The 20834-nt window shown below is 44.2% G+C and overlaps 1 protein-coding gene across 3 annotated transcripts in view; it reads left to right on the forward strand.

Annotated features, from left to right (window-relative positions):
- The first annotated feature begins 216 nt into the window (after nucleotides 1-216).
- Nucleotides 217-20834, forward strand: part of LOC119399623 (phosphoribosyl pyrophosphate synthase-associated protein 2) — a 38500-nt gene continuing 17882 nt past the window's right edge. For 2 of the 3 annotated variants that reach the window (XM_049417792.1, XM_037666424.2), the window contains exons 1-7: nucleotides 217-434; nucleotides 3618-3670; nucleotides 7737-7760; nucleotides 13145-13211; nucleotides 14555-14727; nucleotides 15871-15986; nucleotides 16103-16190. In XM_049417792.1, the coding sequence (XP_049273749.1) occupies nucleotides 355-434; nucleotides 3618-3670; nucleotides 7737-7760; nucleotides 13145-13211; nucleotides 14555-14727; nucleotides 15871-15986; nucleotides 16103-16190 (601 nt within the window). In that variant the 5' untranslated portion in view covers nucleotides 217-354. The remainder of the gene's footprint in view (nucleotides 435-3617; nucleotides 3671-7736; nucleotides 7761-13144; nucleotides 13212-14554; nucleotides 14728-15870; nucleotides 15987-16102; nucleotides 16191-20834) is intronic. The other variant, XM_037666426.2, reaches the window with a different exon arrangement.

The raw sequence follows: 20834 nt of genomic DNA on the forward strand, positions 1-20834 counted from the left end.
GTGTATTTCGTGCCTTCGCATGTAATCACACGCTTTTATAAGCACATATCATTAACTAATGTACTACTTGACAGAATTGTGGTAACATCGAAATCTTTGTTGACGCCTCGACAGTTTCGTTACCACACAGCGGCAGCACTAACCTATTACTTCAAGGCATAGATTATTATTGTGGGAAACTCTATGCTTCAAGGCATCTATCCACGCTGTGAGTTCAGCAACGGTCATCATCACTCTATCAGTTTGTTTTCTCTCCACAAGCAGTCTGCTGCGTATCGTGTCTCCGTGGAGCCTGCGGAGTTTAGTGAAAGTTTTAGTGTCGTGTGGGCTTTTCTGCGCCGCTAAACCTTCAACATGACTCAAATGGAGCGTGCTTCGGAGATAATTCTCCTCGCCGGCAATTCGCACTTGGATTTGGCGCAGAAGATAGCGGAGTAAGTTCATCCCTACCCTCGCCTGCATGTTGAGTGGTAGTGTTGTTTCGATACACATTACATTTGACCCGTTCGCTTTCCTCTTGGTATTCCGTCGAAGCTTAGAAGTGTTATTGCGGTAAACGTCCTGCATTGTGCTGTTTGGACGTCGTCTTTGAGCTTCTCGGAAGGTCAAGCCATACGACGCCGATAAAGGAGGCGCGTCATGTCGTCCCGGTGTCTGAGGAGACGGCGCGCTCTGATAAGACGCTTATCGATTCGTCTCGCGGCGTCGTCCCGTGTTTATCGCGCGATGGGACACACGCTACATTTTACCATCTGCGAGGTAACCGCTACTGTTCAACGCGCGTTTAATAGCTCCCCGACGAGTCTCCTTAATTGCGTCGTGGGCGTAGCGATGAGGTGCTATCCATTTCTAAAATAAGGTTGCTTTCAGTTTGTCTAATGGTGCACCATGTTCGTGACGAAGCGTAAACAATTTCGACAGCTGTTACCCAGGTGGTTGCAAGTTCTATGTACGACCGTTAGCATGTCAAAAAAGTTATAATAATAATCGTACTGTAGTGAGCATTGCCACGACTTGGCTTTCGCTCTTCGGCGTTGCAAACCTCAGCTTTGAGAGATTTAAAGAACATCGATTGCTGCGCAGTTTATTTTTACAATAACACGCTGTGTCAGCTTTCTGTGCTTCGAGTTTTCAGCGCTAAAAATGAGTAAACTGAAGAGTCAAGCTGACACGTGGGCTGTATCAGAGTTAGTAGTGTTTGTTTGAAGCATATTTCACTAGTTCGTTGCGCAGCGCAGGTGGCAGATAGCAATCAGACTAGTATTTTATATATCCATTTCTTCACTGCTACCGCAGCTTTAAAGCGTGAAACAACAGTGTATCTGATCGTATCTGTCGAGTGCACAGCGTAAGCTTTGCAAGAGGTTTGCCCAGAAACATGTATTTTATTTTTATTTAAACAGCTGTGACTTGTACAAGTAGACTCTTGTAATACAAAAGTACAGTGACCTGTGTTTCATTCAATTTTCAAATATTAACTGGTTCTACTATAGGTAAAGTTAATCGAAGTAAATTTTTTTTCTTTGTAATCTTAGATCAGTGAAACAATTGGCATTGCTATTTGTCTTGAGCACCTAGCCACCAGCAGAATTCGTTTGAAACTGAGGGCAGTGATAACCAAAAAACAAAGCAGGAAAAACAACCTGAGCACACGCTTTGATGTGTAATACCAATTCAGTCTCAATGACACGATCTTAACGAAAAATTGTATAACTGAAATGTATCATTCGAATGTTGTATAATCCATAAAGCAGGCTCCAAAAAACTTGAAAATAGGCGTTCTCTTTGACATACTCAATAACAAAGGTTCCTGCGACATTGAGGGATGCAGCACTGCACAACACATTATGTGGAGTGGCATCGCTCGATACCACACGAACCGCAGCCAATGTATCTCTATTAAGCAGCACTGAAATAGCTGTTGAACACTCTGCTCCCTCGCAATGGCGATTCCTTGGTGCTGCTGGTGCACAATACGCACAGCTGCACGCCTATACAAGTTAATCTTGGGATGCCAGGATAGTATTTCAGCTAGTGAACAGGAATATGAAGCTTTGAGGTTTGAAAATGGCAGTAAAATTCCACTTCTACGGCTGTACTGGCCAGTTTCATGCGAGAATGCGATTGTGTTAACCGTGTGAAAACACATTGCCCCTACGGGACTTCAATAATTTGTTCCCTATGCGTATATGGGCTTTTTGTCCTTATTAAACCCTTGGCACATTGCCCAGCAAAAAAAAAAGTTGTTATTTTGAGAATTGTGTTATGCTGAATCAGTGAGATTGCATTTGAGTCTAAAATCAGTTGATTTCTAACTGTCGGGTTTTAAAGCCTTTACAAAGGGCAGCTTTATCTTAACAAATAAGATGGAAAGAAAGTGTGACATCTTTACTGAATGATACTGACAAAAAACGTGTCGTAATTTTTTGGGATATGCATGCAAACAAAGCAGCAGGAAACTCAACATTATTTTAAAACTCGAATAAAATTACAGGTTACTGAGTTTTTATGTAAATCTGAATGCTTGATAAGGAGCTGAAACTGGTCTGTATAATAAAAAAAATGTAAAAGAAAAAGAGGAACAGGAGACAAGAAAGTGACAACTTGAGTGCTTGCTAACAACTGATAGTTTACTGCGTTATAACGACGAGGACACATTCTTCACTAACGAGTACTTTTCCGAGTATTCACACAGCGATATGAGTAATTATGTTAGTGCTGCTATGCAAGTCTCTCCTACGCAATAGATACAAATGATGACGTGCTTGGAGCTAAACGTTACTTATTATGCATTAGTCTTTTTTAAAAGTTCATATACCCTTCCTCAGTATGGATAAGAGCCTGATTTTAGGCTGCATTTATTGCTAAGCCTCATCAATCACTGATTTTTGCACTGCGCTTCATCGAGCTATACAGAAAACATTGTCCACAATTTGCAGTGGCGTAATCTTGAGCAGTATCAACATTTAACCTCACTGGTACTAATCCATTTAGTTGTGCTAATTATTCAAGCTCCTTTCATGGTTATGGTAATGAATGTTCAATTACTCTACCCACTTGCTGCCCTAACTTGACTAATCACACATTGTCCAGCCTTGACCCACCTAAAGCAGGCATTGTTGTTAAGATGGATCATAGCCATGTCCACAATCATTCGAACTTGACAAACACTTCATACTAGTACTTAATTGTACTCGACAAAGAGATGTTCCTTGTTAGCCTAAATAAAACTGACTGGTTAGAAGTTTTCATCAACTGATTGTCAAAGAGGTTTTATGCAGTTCCAAGTAACACTTTCCTATTTTAGCTCGCATTGTCACAAACAAAAAAATTAAGAATTAAGGTGGCTTCGCTGTAAAATCTAGGGGTTGCAGAGCATTAAAAAAAAACCCAGGTGGTCAAAATTCGTCCACAGTTTCCCACTACGGTGTGCTTCATAACCATATCATGGTTTTGGCATGTAAAACCCAAGCAATTATTAATATTAATCTTGTATAATAGCATACTTGTTTTATTCGTATTGGTTACAACTGACTTCCCTCTGTAGTGTCTACTTCATGCTGAAGGTATCTGTAGTAAATAAGTAATGAGTCTCTTTTTTCTTTTTGCTCACCTAGCCGCCTAGGGATCAGGGTTGGAAACTGCACCGTTGTGCACTCGGCCAACAGAGGTAAGTATGCCTGCCCTCTGGTGTAGGGATACGATAGCACTGACATGCACGGAGCACCATGCGTAGTTGTTGCCTTGCGGAGGCATGCGTTGCAAGCATGCACTATTTAGGTGTCCTGGCACCCGATAACAGCCTGCTCTTTTGTGGCATTTCATGAGCTCTACTGGTTGCACAGCTTGGAACTGCGCTATGCCCTTCCTCTTGAAGTAGTTTGCTCTTTGTAGCGTCGAAGCAATGCCCTCGTTTGCGAGGTGTCATCCCAGCAACATTAAAGAATGCAGACGGGTGATGCATCTATTTTTAAACCCTGTAGGGTTGTCTTGTCCCGTAACAGTTGTCTTCAATCTTTAAGGCATTTCACTCTTTTTAGACCCGATACGTTCCCATTGGGAATACTATGCACTTTTCTGTTAGTATTCCCAACTGGAAAGAAGCAGTGAGAGAGCATTAGCAAAACATGCAAGCAAGGTCGATGGCAAACATTGGTGTTCATAGCAATAATCATGGCATGAAAGCTTTTGCCTGCAAATTTTCACCTACATGGATAACTGATTAATCAGATGTAGATTGTGAGGCAACTGGTTAGTTTGTTATCAGTGCATTTAGAGAAAGAGTATTCGGGTTGCCGCTGGACTAGCATTTCAGTACAGTGTTGATTTTAATATTGGGTGTATTACAGTGATTGCGTACTGGTAGTGCTGATGCCCTATGTAGCTGACAGTGGCCTAAGCTTCTTGCATGTCGAGATAAGAGAAATGGGATTATCTAGTCTGGGAGTAGAAAGCAGCTTTGTACACATTAGCATTAGACTTGCAGCTTTTTCTGAGGGTAAACCATGTTTAGTATGTCGTTAGAAGGCTTTTGCAGGTAACCTCTTCGGGCAGTGGTGGTCAACTGGTTAATCGCGCAAGTTTTGCTGCGGCTGCAACCTGTGAGCTACACCAATGTTGAATTCCAATGGCAGATTCAAAGCAGCTGTCTGACTCCACGACTAAGCATGCGACTCTAGTGTAGGATGCCTCTTAATCCACAATTAGAACACAGTGTCCACTGCTGCGGCAAAGTTGAAGCTGAAGTTCTATTCTATGGATGCAGAGTTACCCAGGATACCTTGCGTGTATTCATTCTCTTCCACTGTTTCCTTTTCGTCGTTGTCCACCATTGCCACAAAAACTCGCGACTACCGCAGCAGCCCCTAGCAGCTAAACGTGTTTTAAAAAAAAGCGTCATGCAGATGTCTTATCCATTCCGCCAATATTTGTTGAACAACTTTTCCTGCTTTGCAGAGTGACTGCTGCTTTAGAATTCACTCTGACTCTTTTATTGAAACACGTGACCCCCACACTCACACTGTCATTGTAATGAAATGGTTCCAGTTCGAGCACAAAAGCTTGCTCTGACTACACCATTGGGATTGAACATTAGTAGCGTGCGCTTCGATGTTCATGTCCTTTGGTACATTTGTTGCCACCTACCACACCTGCAAGTGAAGTGATCTTAGGGTGTATGCCTTGGAAGTGATGCTAGGCACTTGCAGCTTCCACATTGCCTTCTTGGAAGATGTTCTATTTGCCGTGTATATCCGCCTCCGCACAGTGGACGGTGAATGCAGCGTGACTGACGTTGCGATCAGCATTTCGTGAAACTACTGTGTAGGTCTTGAGGCCATGTGCAGTCGTTGAGGACAGAGAAGCCTTGAATGGACTAAACTCCTAACAGAGTTTGCTTTTTTTCCTTTTAGCACGCTGTCAGCTGAATATTGCATCGCATGTTGGGACCCATTCCATCCTTGACGGTTGTAAACTTGTAAATCTACTATGCGACACAATCACTAAAAGGTGCCGAAAAAGGGACGCTATAAAAAGAGTGCAGACTACTGACTGTTTCCATGAGCAGTACATTTACGAGTTCAGAAGTGGCCAACTAGCCAGCGAAAAAGTACCTATTGGTGGTTCCAGCTTGCTGTGTCTCATGGGCATTGCACTGATAAATTTGGTAGTGTTACAATAAGGCAGATGTGACATTATCTTGTCAAGGCAGATGTGACAACATCATGACATCAACTTGTCTTTGAAAGCTTTTACGATTCTTTGTATAAGATTCTCTTTATAATTAAAATGATTTTTTTGAGGAGGTGCCCGAAATACCAGCAAGGGTATTTTATTCCTGTGGAAGGATAGTGTTTTTCTTTTTTATAAATATGGACATGCTTTTCTTGGATGAGACCCATACATCAGTCGAATTTACTGTAAAATCCTGTGCCAGCGCCCCCCCCTATGGTGAAAGGTAATGAGACGATATTTGGAGGGCGGGGGGGGGGGGGGCCTTGTTGGTCGTGGACCAATATTCAAGATGGCGGCAGAAGAGCCTTTAAAAAGAATGCACATCTTTGATTCTAATGAAATGCTTTATTGAATATGCATGCATTTACCGTTTTTACTGAACTGGAGGGAATCCTTGTGCGAAATTTAATGGGTTAAGACAGCGGGGGAAAGACATCCTCTAAATGTTCCGACAATTTGCGACAACTCAGAATCCAACCCTGAGGCACCGCACTGTAAATGTACTAAGAAATTGTGCACTTGTTCAAAGACTCAGAACTTCGGTTACTAGGAACTGCCGCTGCAGGATTCTGTATTGGGGAACAGGTCGAAAAAGTAATGGAAGGAGGGGAGGGTGAGGTGCTTGCTCAGTCATGGGCGCATAATTTCAATCTCCCCAAAAGGGGAGATGTGAAAAAGGGGAAAGGGGCGTTTAACGAAAAAGTAATGGGAGGGGAGGGTGAGGTGATTGCTCAGTCATTGGCGCATAATTTCAAATCTCCCCAAAAGGGGAAAGGGGCACTTAAGCACCCCTTTCCCCTTTTTCAAATCTCCCCTTTTGGGGAGATTTGAAATTATGCGCCCATGACTGAGCAAGCACCTCACCCTCACCTCCTTCCATTACTTTTTCGACCTGTTCCCCAATACAGAATCCTGCAGCAGCAGTTCCTAGTAATCGAAGTTCTGAGAGTCTTTGAACAAGTGCACAATTTCTTAGTTCATTTACAGTGTGGTGGGGATCTTACGGCAAGTAAGGTTGTATATGCTTTGAAAAGACCAAAAAAATCTCGCCATTACATGAGATTGTTTTGGGAAGCCTTCTCCCTAGCTTCGATTTCTGGAACATAACTGAGGAGCTACAGTGATTTGTATCTGTTCCCAAAAGATGGACGTTGCAATTGAAAGGGAGACTGATGTGTGTTTGTGCACCACGTCAATATTGTGCAGAGTTGTGACATTCTGCACAATATGCATGATATGCGGGGAAGCAAATGTGTGTAAGAAAAGCGGGTGCAACCTGTACACGCAAACTGTTTTATTTATGAAGTATGTCTCTATCGGGGGCAATGGCCACTATACAATAATGATGCAAAAATTATTCAATGATGCAAAGTACCTTCGGTTTATTTCTAAAGCGTTGTGAAGGTAATGCTAACCTACATGCAGCTTGTGCCTGAATATTTGACCTGCAAACTTCATGGTTGGTTGTACTCATATGGTTGTGTCGATGTTGCCATTTGATTTGCTGCTGTTTACAAAACTGTCAACTTCACAGGTGCTTAATTGCACAAGCTCTTGCCTCGTACCTCTTTTCTTTCCACCATACCACTGCGAAGGCTTGCCAGTGTTCGGGTTTCATTTGACGCTGATATACTAGTACTTGCACAAAGGAACACCCAAGCCTGATTCACTAATATTGTTGAATGTCTCCCACTTGATACATTGCAGCATTTTACACTAAGGTTGCCTAGTGTAATAAATGCAGCTTAGCATAGCCTCATGCTGCTTGCTATCATATTATCCTTATCATTCATTTGCCCATTTTTATCGAAATCAATGAGGCACTACACTTTTGTTGTCTCAGGGCGATGTCATGCTAGCATGCTTGCAGCCCTTTTTATTTTCAAGATAACTGCGGAAACAGTGTTTGCTTTTATGATTCGTGATGCAAGAGTGAGAGCCATCATTTCTTTTTTTGTTTTTTCCTCGTTCTCTTTTTTTCTTCTTCCCCCTTCTTTTCGCAGTTGGCGATCACACAAACTGCGTGGGTAAGCCAGAGTCTGCGAGCGAAAAATGTCTTTGCTTTTTGCATAGTCTCACTTCCTGTCTGTTCCGAGTCATTCGTCTCACTCGCTTTGTCTCTCTGGCACTTTTCCTTTCTGTAGACGCTTCTGCCAGCAGCTGTATTTGTCATTGTCGCATTTCTTGTATCTCTATGTTTAGACTCTTTGTGCTTTGAAGAAGAAAGTGATTGTAACACGCCTTAGAGATTCCTAAGTGCTCAGATATTCGCTGAGGACACCTTTAGTGTGTGTGTGACTTGGCGTCAGAGTGTGATATTTCAGTGTGTCAAATAACTAGGTGCTGTTTCTTGTGTTTTGCTGCTGTGGTGGCAGGTGACGGTGCGACTCTGTCATAGCCTGACATGACACCAATCGACTGCGCAGTGCTTTGTGCTGTGTCATCTGTCTCGCATCATTAGGCATGGTAGATGTATGGGAACTAAGGGGGGGTGCTGTAGTGACAGTTTTAGGTCTGCCAATGTAACACTTTGACCTGCCCATCAATCAGCAGAGCATTATTGTCTATCATTATCGTAGGCTAAGTGTCTGCTAGAGCAGCGTGCCATTTGTTTCTATCCTGCAGCATCTAGTGCTACTTTTATTGGTGTTTTATGGGGGCAGTCATGATGCAGCAGTCAGTGTATGAAGGCCTGGTTCTGTTTATGAACGCTTTGTTGCACAGTAGTGCTTCTTTAAAATTCATTGCGCATTTGAAATGTGCCTGACATGATGATGCTAGATTGTCAGTTTAAGTACAAGAAATACAAGCCTAAAGCACAAAGCTGAGAATGATTCCAGGTAAACTATATGGAAATTAACTGTTCTCTTAATTAAAATACTGAAATAATTATGAACCAAAGTGAATGAAATGGCAACTGATTGCTGTTAAAGGGGCCCTGGAATGCTTCTTGATAACGGTCAGAAAACGCTGCTGATCGGTATTATAAAGGCTAGTATAGCATAGCATGCGGCCTGGAATTTACAATTAACTTTCAATCAAAGTTAGCTAGAAATCGTTCCCTCTTCCCTCGACAAATGATGCCATAAACCCAAATGATCACGCCATAAACCCAAAGTCCACGGCCATTGGCTGATTTGAGCATCGTGAGCTGTGTAGTTTCTGCAGCTGCTGCCAGATGGCGCAACGTGCCCGTGTGCTTGCTCACGATCCCACTGAAAGTAAGCCATGTGTTTGAAGAAAAAAGGAAAGAAAAGAAAGTGCTTAGGGTCATAATGTGCGCGTGATGTAAATTCTTTCCCCCGTGCCATCCCTCCCTGCTTAGCTTCCAGCATGCTCGTCAGGACGAGAGAGAAGGGAAAGCAGTTACAGTGTGCGACAAATCTCTAACTGCAGTCGTACTTGACGGATTCCAAAAGTTTTTGCGGCAGTAGATTCGTGAGGCAATAAACTCATTTAATGGAGCCATTTGATGATTACTTAGAAAAGTGTTGCGGGCCCCTTTAAGAGCTGAAGCCCTCTACATAATATGGGTTATACTCTGTGATTAATATATGGCAGCAGCTGTCACACCTTTTATAAAAACACTTGGAAAATTTGCTTGCATACTTGGTTCGTCTGGCACAAATTGGGAACAACTTTTTAAGGCGTATGTTGCCATTGTAGAATCAATAATTTGCAGGGATGTGGATTAACTTTGGAAACCAAACTGTTGGCAGTTAATGATGTGCACAAACTGTCAAAGTACAATGATTCTTGGTTTTTTTTTGGAAGGGTTGAGAATTGAGCTTCTTAATACGTTCTGAAATTTATGACGCCCACAACTTGTCTTATTTGGTTCCATCATTTAGTGCCTCCCTAATAAGTTATTTTTATGGTTGTGACGCAAGAAATTATAATTTATATTTCTGCGAAATTCGGGCAGCAAGAAACATCAGTGGTCTGGGCTTAATTTATTTTTAATGGTGCACGCATGTGAGCTAACCTACTAAAAGACAAATCCCTTTACTCTGCAAATGAAATAAAGAAAAAAGAGCTGTTCAATAACTTGGTCACCAGAATAAAAAAAAACATTGCACCTCTTCTGTTCTCTTTTCCCCTAAACTTCACGAAAAAGGGGGGTGTGCTTTTATGCAGCAGTCCCTCCCAAATTTTCGTATTCTCCACATTCCACAGGCACCTTATTGTGGAGCACACAATAAATTTAACGCACATGAGGCTCCACAACCACCCACCAGTGTTTGCGGACTGTGCTCATTTGTGGATATTCTGGTGTAACCGATAACAGTGCTTTGTCTGTCGTTTGTTTTTTTACTTACTGCCAGCCCTTACTGTAAGCACTTACTGCAATTGATGTTTGGTGCCATCATTGAATTGAAGAACAGTTAGCTTGATAAACAGTCTTTGACGTGTGTCAAATTTAAGAATAAAAATAATGTTGAAAATTGTTAAGGAATATTGCGGTTTGGGAGGTGTTTTCTAGTTGACCTGCCCACTCGAACTGAGTGAATAAAGTTATTGCCAATAGTGTCCCAAGGAAAGACAAGCCTGGACAACACAGAAGGAGCCAGTAACAATGCAAACTAAGGGGAAATACAAATAACAAGCTTGTTTTCCAGAACAATATTTCACACCTACCTTGACTCTCAGGGCAGAATAGAGCAGCTTGCAGCCAAGTTGGGGCAGTGAAACTATCGTTAATGTTTTTTTTTTTTTTTTTCTTGAATGCAGAGGTTTTGTGTTCTTATGCACTGTTATTGTTTTCTCCTGCAGTGTTGGTTTGAGTGTTGTTGTTTTTTTGTATAATTATTGTAATGCTACAGTGCTTTTGAATGTGTCTTTGGCTGAATAGTGGGATGCATGCATGATGATTGACGTTTGTGGTGACTGGCATGTGATGTCAGCGTGTTTAGTGCATGCATTGGTGGTGGTGGTGGTAATTGCACTTGTCTGCATGCTGTGTAGGCATTGCCTTGCTCATCTGTACACATTAAAGAACCCCAGGTGGGTGAAATTTCCGGAGCCGTCCACTATGGCGTGCCTCATAATCACGTCGTGGTTTCGGCATGTAAAACTCCAGATGTTATTATTGTTATGCTCGTCTGTGCAGAGACCGTAAGAATGTTTTGGAGGACTTTCCTGTGGTTCCCACTTTTGCTGTATGCCTCAGAGTACTTCATAAATCAGTTGTTACTCTCATGCAGACCTATGTTATCCTTTTATAATGAAAGGAGGCTGTGCAAGAAGACATATCAAAAACATTGCAGTTGGATAATTAGGACATTTGCCATCGAGGCAGCAGGAAGGTATAATCCTCCTGATGCCTTCATATTGTAGGAATAGCAGTTCCCATCACAACTATCATATGTGTCATAACTATTGAAAACTTTGCAGACACACCCAATCACAGACTTCTTGTTAGTAACACTAAAATTTAGAGCGTGCATTCATAATAACATTGATAATAACTGTGAACAATACAAAAAATGAGGCAAGTGCCGACAGAAATGTTAGCATTCGCTCGATGCTGTCCAATCGTAAATTGACTTTCCTATTGCACATTTAAATCTGCAAGTTGTTTGACAACTTCTGGTTCAGTCATCAATGTAGGGCTACACATTGCATAAAAGTATGGTCTCATATTCAATAGTTTGCACGCAGTATATTTCCTTAGTGTATTCAATACCTGTGTGGTGTATTCCTTGTTTTTGTTCTGATAGCAATACACAAACTTCTCAGGAGATGCTCGAGCAAAAATCAAGGGAAAGAATGTTATTGGAGAAAAATAGGCTTGGCAGGCATTTCATGCAATGGCATTGTTAAGCTGGTTTTACACCACCTCGGGTGCTTGTTTGCTGCGAGAGTAGTAAAACACAGTGCACTAGAAATAGAGGTGAAGGAGAAATGTAGGCACGGAACAAGCAGTGACTTGTCAGACACAAATAAGCATTTGTGTTATGTCTATGGATGCGATATTGTAAGGCTGTTCCGTTCTGTTTCTATTTCTTATCCGCCAATAGCACTCTGTGATTAGTCAAAATCTTCCAGGCTATGCCCACATCTCTTGTCTGTCATGGGATGCAGCAAAAGCCGTGAATACATTTCATTGCATAAATTTGCCAAACAAAACTGAAACTTTTTTTGGAATAGCTGGAATAGTTCTGAATGGAAAAGAGAGTGGCTGCCCACAGATTGTTCTTGTGCAAGGTATTGGTAGCCAGTGGCAAGATTGAACTTTTTTTGGCATTTCATATTTCATATGGTCGTATAATGCCTGTCAACTTGTTTTTCTTTGAGAAAGAAATTGGCCATCATTTTCCATGCTGTCCCGAAATTGTGTCACTGGCCAGTTATTCCACACCTTCAAGTTTAAGGTAATTTAGCACAATCCCTGCGCGCTTTTCATTTTTGATATCACGAGTTTCTGCGGTTTCTGTTCGCCGCTTTGTTGACAGGCAAAATTTTCGGCCATTCATGAAGGGCCAATGCTGAATTCGTATTAACAAAATGGAATATACACTCAAACCTCATTATAACAAAGTCGCATCTGCCACGAAAATAACTTCGTTATATCCGAAAATTTGCTATAAACGTTTATTTGTAACACTGTAGCTGGGACAAGACTATTCTTCATTTACTTTGTTATAACCGATAATTCGTTATATCCGTGTTCGTTATAACGAGGTTTGAGTGTAGTTACATTGTACTGGCCAACATCTTCCTTTGTCTCCATTTTGAGTAGACCATTATTTTGTAGGCATGAACCAGTACATACTAGCCAATCTTTTTTATAATCTTTTTTCGCAGGTTTGATAGTTGCCATTGCACTGTAAGGTCGGCGTGAGAACTAGGAATTTAGTCCAGGTATCGCTGGCAGAGGTTAAGGCCATTTGCATATCGCGCTCTTAGAGTTAGGTGGGAGCTTGTTGCTTTAGTTCTTTAGTTTCATACGTCAGGAAGGTTTCATGCTGTTTCAGTTGTCTCTGGTAAACTGTGTAGACTATAAGGGTAGCAAGCCATTGGGAGTCCAGCGACACATTGTAGATGCAGTTTCCAGTAGTACACCTTTGCTACAGACCTGTTTACTAGGCTGAGATGGTCAGAAACACCAGCATGCCTAAGTACAGCCAAAACCACTGTGCCGCTGCGTGCGATTTTTAGGCATTCGTAGCCCTCTTGTGGAATATTCTTACTGTTGTAAACTGTAGTAGGTACAGGCCTTATTCCTTTGGTCTCGTTTCCTTCGAGCTGACGCGGCTGAAGATTATAATTTCTGAAACTGCACCTCAGTGGTGTCAGTAGCTTTTGGTTGCGCGAGCTAGTCTTGGGGTTTTTTATTTCTTCTCTGTAGTAAAAGCAGAAATACATCGGAGTGTAAGACTTGATTGTGACTCCCTTTATATGCTTTCAGAAACCCTTGTTGACATTGGAGAGTCTGTACGCTCTAGGGATGTGTACATTATTCAGACTGGATCCAAGTAAGTTTTGTTCTTTTTAACAAAGTGCTTGTGACTGAAATTGGAGTGCACTGCCTACATGTTCAGTGTGGTAATTAGGGCATTACTTATGTAAGGAGGCTATAAATGGTTAATTACTGTCAAGTCATTGGTGACTCCTGGTGGCATCATGAGTATATGGCTACCATTGATACCTTTATAAACACATTCTTTCATATACTCTAGACATTTTCCTGTGGTCTCCGAAATAGCATCTAGCTAGTAGTTGCAGTGCTTAACTGTAGACATATATACAGGTAATGCGTCTAACATATTTCATAAAACTAGAGCCGAGCAGAAATAAGTGCTATTCTGTAGACAGTCTGTAGACAGTAAGTTCTGGTCTGTAGACAATGCTCTTGCTGTTTCTCTGTGCTTCAAAGGTCGTTAAGAAGAGTGTGGAGCGGTAAGTATTGTACTGGCAGTTGAAGTAATATTCTGCTTTTTTTTCCATCGAGGCGCTACTTGAGGTGAGCGACCCATTATCCAGCTGAAGCCATTGCAAGTTCAATGAAACCAAGCAGAAATCTTTAAAATGGAAAGAAAGTGAGCATTATGTATGCAAAAGTCAACCGAGCCCCGTGCTTAAGACTTACTGGAAAGCTAGTTGGTTAATTGGGATAGCATATGGCAGCACACTATGGCAGTATATGACGACACAGAATAATACACACACACAATCTTGGAAATGTTTGTCTAAGGTTGACACACATTTTCAGTCCTTCAAATCTGCGCTCATGTACTTCTATTCGGCATCGTCTTTGTTTTCGCAACAATGCCTTTTTAAGTGTGGAGCACTTTAGGGGCCCGGGCTGTCGTATGCTGTCATCTCATGTAGCTTGGCGTAACGCTGACAAAACCACGAAATAGCATAGCCATCTGTAGTACATTGAGCGTGAGCTCGCGCCAAGGAGAAGTCTTCTTCCTCTTGTTGTTTGAGTGCCTTGATGATATCAAGTGCGGAGCACTTTAGGGGCCGGGGCTGTCGTATGCTGTCATTGCTTGGCATAGTGCCGGCAAAACCACATATAAAAATAGAAGAAAAGAGGAAGCAAGCAAAAAATAGCAAGAAAGGCAAAAATTAGGAAGAAAAACAGAAATAAATAGAAATAAAGAGATGAAACAAGACTGGAAGAAACTGGAAAAGACAAAAAAAAAAAGGAGGAAAGAAAGAGAAAACCGAAGAGAAACAAAGAAGCCTGCCTAGCTCCACACCTCCTTCAGGCTTGGCACCACTAGTGCAAAGCTGCCTTAATTTTTGTAACAGTGTTTCTTGGTCTGAAATACGTTTCCATGGCGCTCGTTTTTTGTCGTCCTCCGTGCAGGGACGTCAACAACAGCATCATGGAGATGCTCATCATGGCCTACTGCTGCAAGACGTCCTGTGCCCGCAAGATCGTAGGCGTCATTCCGTACCTGCCATACGGCAAGCAGAGCAAGATGCGCAAGCGAGGATGCATCGTCTCGAAGCTGCTTGCACAGATGCTCGTCAAGGCTGGTGCGTCTTCCTTGTTTCTTTCTTTTCTTTTATTGAGACATAGACTTGCCCTTAAGGCATAATATTTTGTGCGTCTATGTGTATTAGATGTGTGTACCGGTGTTGTGTATGGAGTGAAGCAGTGTCTTGTGGAATCTGTCATCACGTATCCAGCGGTCATAGCTGCTTGTGACACTGTAGTGAAGGCTGGCTTGCACTAGTAGATGGGAACGTTGCGATTGTAACCCTTGGCATGTCCGTATAATATGGTACGCATCTGCTTCTATCACTGGAACAGAGCAGTACGGAAACAAAGCACTCAGCAGTAAATGCAACCAGTTTTACTATGAGATGACAGATGGTGTAAGGGCCACCGCTGCCCGAAGCCTGCTCAGCACAACTTCCTCCACCCTAGTAAGGTGAAGAGGGAGGGAGCTGACACGGTGGGATAAGAGTGCATGTATCCTGCCGGAGAACATGATTACGGGCTCGGAGTGAGTTGTTAACCTTCTCAGCAGCTCTTTGTAGATGTTACAATCGGCACTGGGTGTGACACTGTCATCTCTTTGTTTCTTGTTGGCAGGGGCAGAATTTAGGTGGGGGTTCGCATGCAGTCACACCATAATGTGTGGAGAGCTGTAGTGCATGTCAGAGAATCCTGACTCTGTATGTTGGGTCTTCTGTTGTTAAATTATTTGTGGGGGACTTTGTCAACCAACCGCATAATTTGATGTCCTGTCCCAAATGAAAAACTTAACAAGGGGTCATTTAAGAGTCCACAGAAATGTGCTGCTCTTATCTATTAGTGGAATGATTTGTTGAATGATTGACACTTGATTTGTTTGAATGATGTATAGATTGGTCTTTGCTCTGTAGATTCAACAGAAATGCATGTTTCAGTGTCCACTGAACAATCATAGTAATCACACATGTAGATATCTTATTCTAAAAAGACAGGGCGTGCAAACATGGACCCAAGAAAGAATTCAGGACACCACAAACGCTGATATATGTGCTGCACTCAGTACTGTGGTACACAGCATATTTTTTTACACTACGAGTATTTAAGCTAATGACCTGGGTATGTGTAGGCTAGGTATAAGGAACTCTAACTGGCTTTTGCTTTTTCAGTAAAAGGGTGAATTGTGTGTAACTGTCCTGCAGGTCTGACCCACATCATCACCATGGATCTTCACCAGAAGGAAGTGCAGGGTTTCTTCGACATCCCCGTGGACAACCTGCGGGCCTCACCCTTCCTGCTGCAGTACATCACCGAATGCGTGCGTTCCTTGTCCTTGAAATATGTTGCTGAATTTCGTGAACTGCACAAACAGTAAATTCCAGTCCAAGTAGAGGCTCTGGATGCTCACTGAAGAAAATAAAAAATCGATTGCAGATCCCAGACTACAGAAACGCAGTCATTGTCGCTCGGAATCCATCCACGGCAAACAAGGCCACATCCTATGCGGAGCGCCTGAGACTGGGTGAGTGGCTGTTGTGCACCTGTGCTGCCCATTGAACTCCATGCAAGCAGTGCTGCGATCATGATGAATATTTGGCTTAATAAGCAGAAAAAGAATGCTTATAGCAAACAGTGGAAATTGAATTGAACCTGAGTACTCGCAGGAACATTAGGTAGGTTCCAAAAGGCTTTTCATCTTGCTTTATCACACATTGCTGATTTGGTGAAGCATATACTACTAGATTGATTTTGCAGTTCCTCTCTTTGACAGTTTAGACATTGCAGCGAAATGACCTATTTACACAATTCTCTAGCATAAAAGTCTTTCTTTTGATAAACATGATGGACTACACCAGCTAATACCTCCGAGGTGTTTTCGTTAAGCGTATGCCATTTTGTACAAATATAAAGGTAAAGGCATTCCGCAGTGCGGTCTACTTAAAAGGAATCATGTTTGTGTCTTGCCCTAAGCCGTCACTGAATCGTGGCATAGAAGCTCACATACATACATTCTGTTATCATGTGAACGACTTGTGTCCTATAAAGGTGAATTTTCGATTGTATTCAGTTTCTTGATGTTTGCTGATGCTGCTGATGTTTCTTGATGTTGTCACATTTTGCTGAGGGCTATACTTATACGTAATACCACAACCTTTATGATATCTGCTTCATGTGCTGTTAAAAAGTGTACTACTTATTGGCCACTGTCACAAGCTGCACACACTGCACTCTGAGACATATTTCAGGGTGTACATTACAAGGGTTCATATTTGTTAGTTCCAGCACAGTTTCAATAAGATCTGAACAGTTTGGTTACCAATTTGCACAAGACGCTACCTGCTGCTGTGGCTCATTGTTGCTTGGGCATGGTCTGACTTCCATCAGCAGCTTAATGTGGCTAAATGCAAAAGCATTCGTGTCCATATCTTTAGGTGCCCACTAAAGAACTCCATGTCATGAAAATTAATCTACCCATCATGGTAGCAGAGTGGCTAAGGCACAGAGCAAGAATTCTTGAGGAGGCGAAACTGTGCTTGCTTGGGCGTCCTAATAAAGTCACGGAGTCGGGCAAAGCACTGACGCGCCCTCTGTCGTGCGAGTCTGCCAGTGGAGAGGGGAAAACGCGCTCGTCGCGCGCTCCGACAAAGCTCACCGGTTCAAGGCGATTCGGCGCTGATTTGCCGTTTATGCCCCACTGGGTGCGTTTCTTATGCGTTCTCGCTGGCTCCATAATTTTCGGTAAATTAACGGAAAAACGGCGTCACATACAGGAAGATTACCTGTGAGATATCTTGTAGAATGCGAAATTTATAATTTTTTGGTAATGTGAACTTGATAGGTTAGGTATAATTTTTAAGGCGAAAGCTTTAGATGCTTCATCAAACGCAAAAATTGACCATCGGCATCAGCATCCCGTGTCGGCGGCGTCAACACGAGTGATGCAAGAAGTCATCATGCCGTGATGACTTCACCACACGATGTTATCATGACATCACAGATCGCCAAAATTTGAGACATCAACATGACGTTATGTCATCACATGGCATCGTCGCTTTCCATTGCCTCCGTGATTGGTGATCCGATCACGGAGGCAGTGCAAAACAAGGTGAGGTGCAGAAAACATGCCTCCGATCCTGGAGGCAATGAAAAACCACATTAGGTGCAGAAAGCTTTTGCATGGAGGTTGGGCAGGATAGACACGTCAACTGAAGAAAAAGAAGATGGCTTTCGCCTTCGAGTTGTCTTAGTCTAATGCCTAAGGAGCCCTGTGATTTTTTTCAATGAATGATGGTACTCTCCAAGAAGTGCTTCTCGCAAACGTAGTCACGAAGCGTGAGCTCTCCATCTTTCCTTGATATGGCATGTGCCCACACTTCCAACCTCACCGAGTCACTAGAAACTTTGAGTGTTGCATACCCATTCCTTGCAGGATGCGTACCCAACGTTGCAGTTCAACACTACACATTTCCTCCCCATCCTAAAGGAGCAATGGTGGAAATCTGCGAAGTGCTCTCGTTTGCTCACAGAGCAATACTTCTTTCTACGTGCCTTTGTTGCGGCGTGATAAGCGCGCAAAAAGTTCGAGAGGTCAGTGCCGCCGGCACAATGCGGAAGCCACTGAGCGTGCTAAAGATACAGAAAGCCTGCAAATTGCGAAGGCTTGCGTGACAGCTTGCCCGCGCAAATTGGGAACTTTCCCTCCCAAGGCCATCTACGCAAGTGTGCGCACAACATGTGAGCGAGGAGCGAGGGGCCCATGCATGCGGCAGACGTCGCCTGCTCAGGGGCCACAACTAGCAGCTCATTTCAAGCGCTGTACGGTCAATAATTCGGGCAGTATATATTATTAACTGCAGCTAAAATATTCGTGACATCTATCGATTGATGTCACAGACAGAAATCTGAGAAAATTTACAGTGTACGAGGCAATATCACGATTTTTATACGTCGCGTCTATAGGAGAGCATGTAAACGATGGCAACACACCGGCAGCGTCATCTGTCGTGCTGCGGCGAAAACCGCATTTCCTCCGTGATGATGATATCGCCGCCCTCGCGCGCTGCGGCGGCTGAGCAGTTTCTCCTCCTCAAACACTTCTTTCTCCGTGGGCTAAGGTACTGCGCTGCTAAGCTCAAGGATATGGGTTTGATTCCCACATCCTCAAGATTAGGTGCACTTTAAAGAACATAAGGGGGCCGACATTAATAGTCCCCCACTATGGCCTGCCACATAATCGTATTGTAGCTTTTGCACATGAAACCCAGTAACTTTTTGTTAATTTATTGCAGAGTCCTGTACTACAGCACCTGTTGTAACCCCATTCTCACTCCAATACATAAAGTAGAGCACTGCACGGGCCGGATTTTACGGCCCGGGCCCACTTTATGAAGCCCGCGCCTAGCCCGGGCCCGTGGTTCCAATCGCGGGCGCGGCCAGGGCCCGGGCGTACATGACCGAACCCAGCCCGAGCCCGGCCCGGGCCCGGGTGTACTTGACCGTACCCAGCCCGGGCCCGGACGTTCAATACTAAACTAATCCAGGCCGCGCTTCTTCATGACCAGGCCTGACCCGGGCCCGCTAGAGGATATTGCCACGGGCGTTTCTTATTAGCATTTTGCTGTATTCAGTTTTTGCCCACAAAGACTGTCAGCAACGCTTAGCGCAAACCGCGCCTCATTGTTCGAGAAGCTTCACGAGTATTGTAGATCATTTTGTTAAGATTGCGCGCAAGACGCGAACGCTCGAGCTTATTCTAGAGATTACGCAACAACCAGCGATATCGCTGGAAAGTTCGATAGCGCCTGTATGAAAGCCGACGTGCTTCACCGCTTGTCAGTTGATCGACGGTCGACGCTCTATTCGCCTCTATCAGTGTATTGCTTTTCAGTTTCCCGGCCACAAGTTCGGCCAAATAAAGAGTTTCATCTCTGACGTGCTGAGTGCTGCCTTCGTCAACGTCACGACCACGTGACATCTGGTGGAGGTGCTGCTTCATGATCCGGACGCCATCGCGGAGCGCTGACCCAAGCCCAAGCCGCGACGAGGACGACGGCAAGGAAATCCCGGATCGTCGAACAAGCCGCAGGCAGAAGGGACTGCAGCCAGAGCACGGGCTCCTTCCCGAAAAACCCAGGCAGCCGCAGATCTCAACATCGACCACAGCGACGATGACCGACCACGTGCAGCCTGCGCCAATCCTTCTTCGCCAGCCCAAGGAGCCGCCAACCTTTCGCGGATCGTCGTTCGAAGACCCGGAAAGCTGGCTCGAAGCCTACGACCGAGTCGCCCTTTTCAATGCCTGGACCAGTGAAGACAAGCTACAGCATGTCTACTTCGCCTTGGAGGACGCAGCTAGAACCTGGTTCGAGAACCAAGAGCGAACCCTGACAACATGGGACGTTTTTCGCACCAGGTTCCTGGCAACATTCACCAGCGTCGTCCGCAAGGAGAGGGCCGAGGCTCTGCTCGAAACCCGCGTGCAGCTGCCTAACGAAAACGTGGCACTCTTCACAGAAGAAATGACGAGACTGTTCCGCCACGCCAACCCCGAGATGCCCGAGGAGAAGAAAGTGCGCTTCCTCATGCGAGGAATCAAGCAGGAGCTGTTCGCGGGACTGATCAGAAACCCACCCAAGACCATCCAAGAATTCCTCGCGGAGGCAACAACAATCGAGAAGACGCTCGAGATGCGCACGAGGCAATACAACCGCCGCATGCCGACGACGAACTACGGGGAAGCACATGCGCTGGGCTCCGACGACTTGCGTGAGACGATAAGGGCGGTCGTGCGCGAAGAGCTCCGAAAGATGTTTCCTGCATCGCAACCCCAGGTGCATTCCATAGCCGACGTCGTTCGTGAGGAACTTCAGCATTCGCTGGGAGTTACTGCACCGCCACAACCTGAGCCGGAAGCCATGAGCTATGCTGCCGTTGCACGCCATGCTGTCGCCACTCCGCGCTATCACCAACGCCCCGCGTCGTCGCATTTCCGTCGCCAGACACCGCCGCCACCTTCGACGCCATCCCGCCCGCCTGCAAGCCAAAGCTACACCCCCCGAAAGACCGACGTTTGGCACGCCCCTGACAACCGCCCGCTCTGCTACCACTGCGGGGAGGCCGGCCACACGTACCGCCGCTGCCAGTACCGACAGATGGGGCTACGCGG

This window comes from Rhipicephalus sanguineus, chromosome 7, assembly GCF_013339695.2.
Source record: "Rhipicephalus sanguineus isolate Rsan-2018 chromosome 7, BIME_Rsan_1.4, whole genome shotgun sequence".
Classification (NCBI taxonomy): Eukaryota; Metazoa; Arthropoda; class Arachnida; order Ixodida; family Ixodidae; genus Rhipicephalus; species Rhipicephalus sanguineus.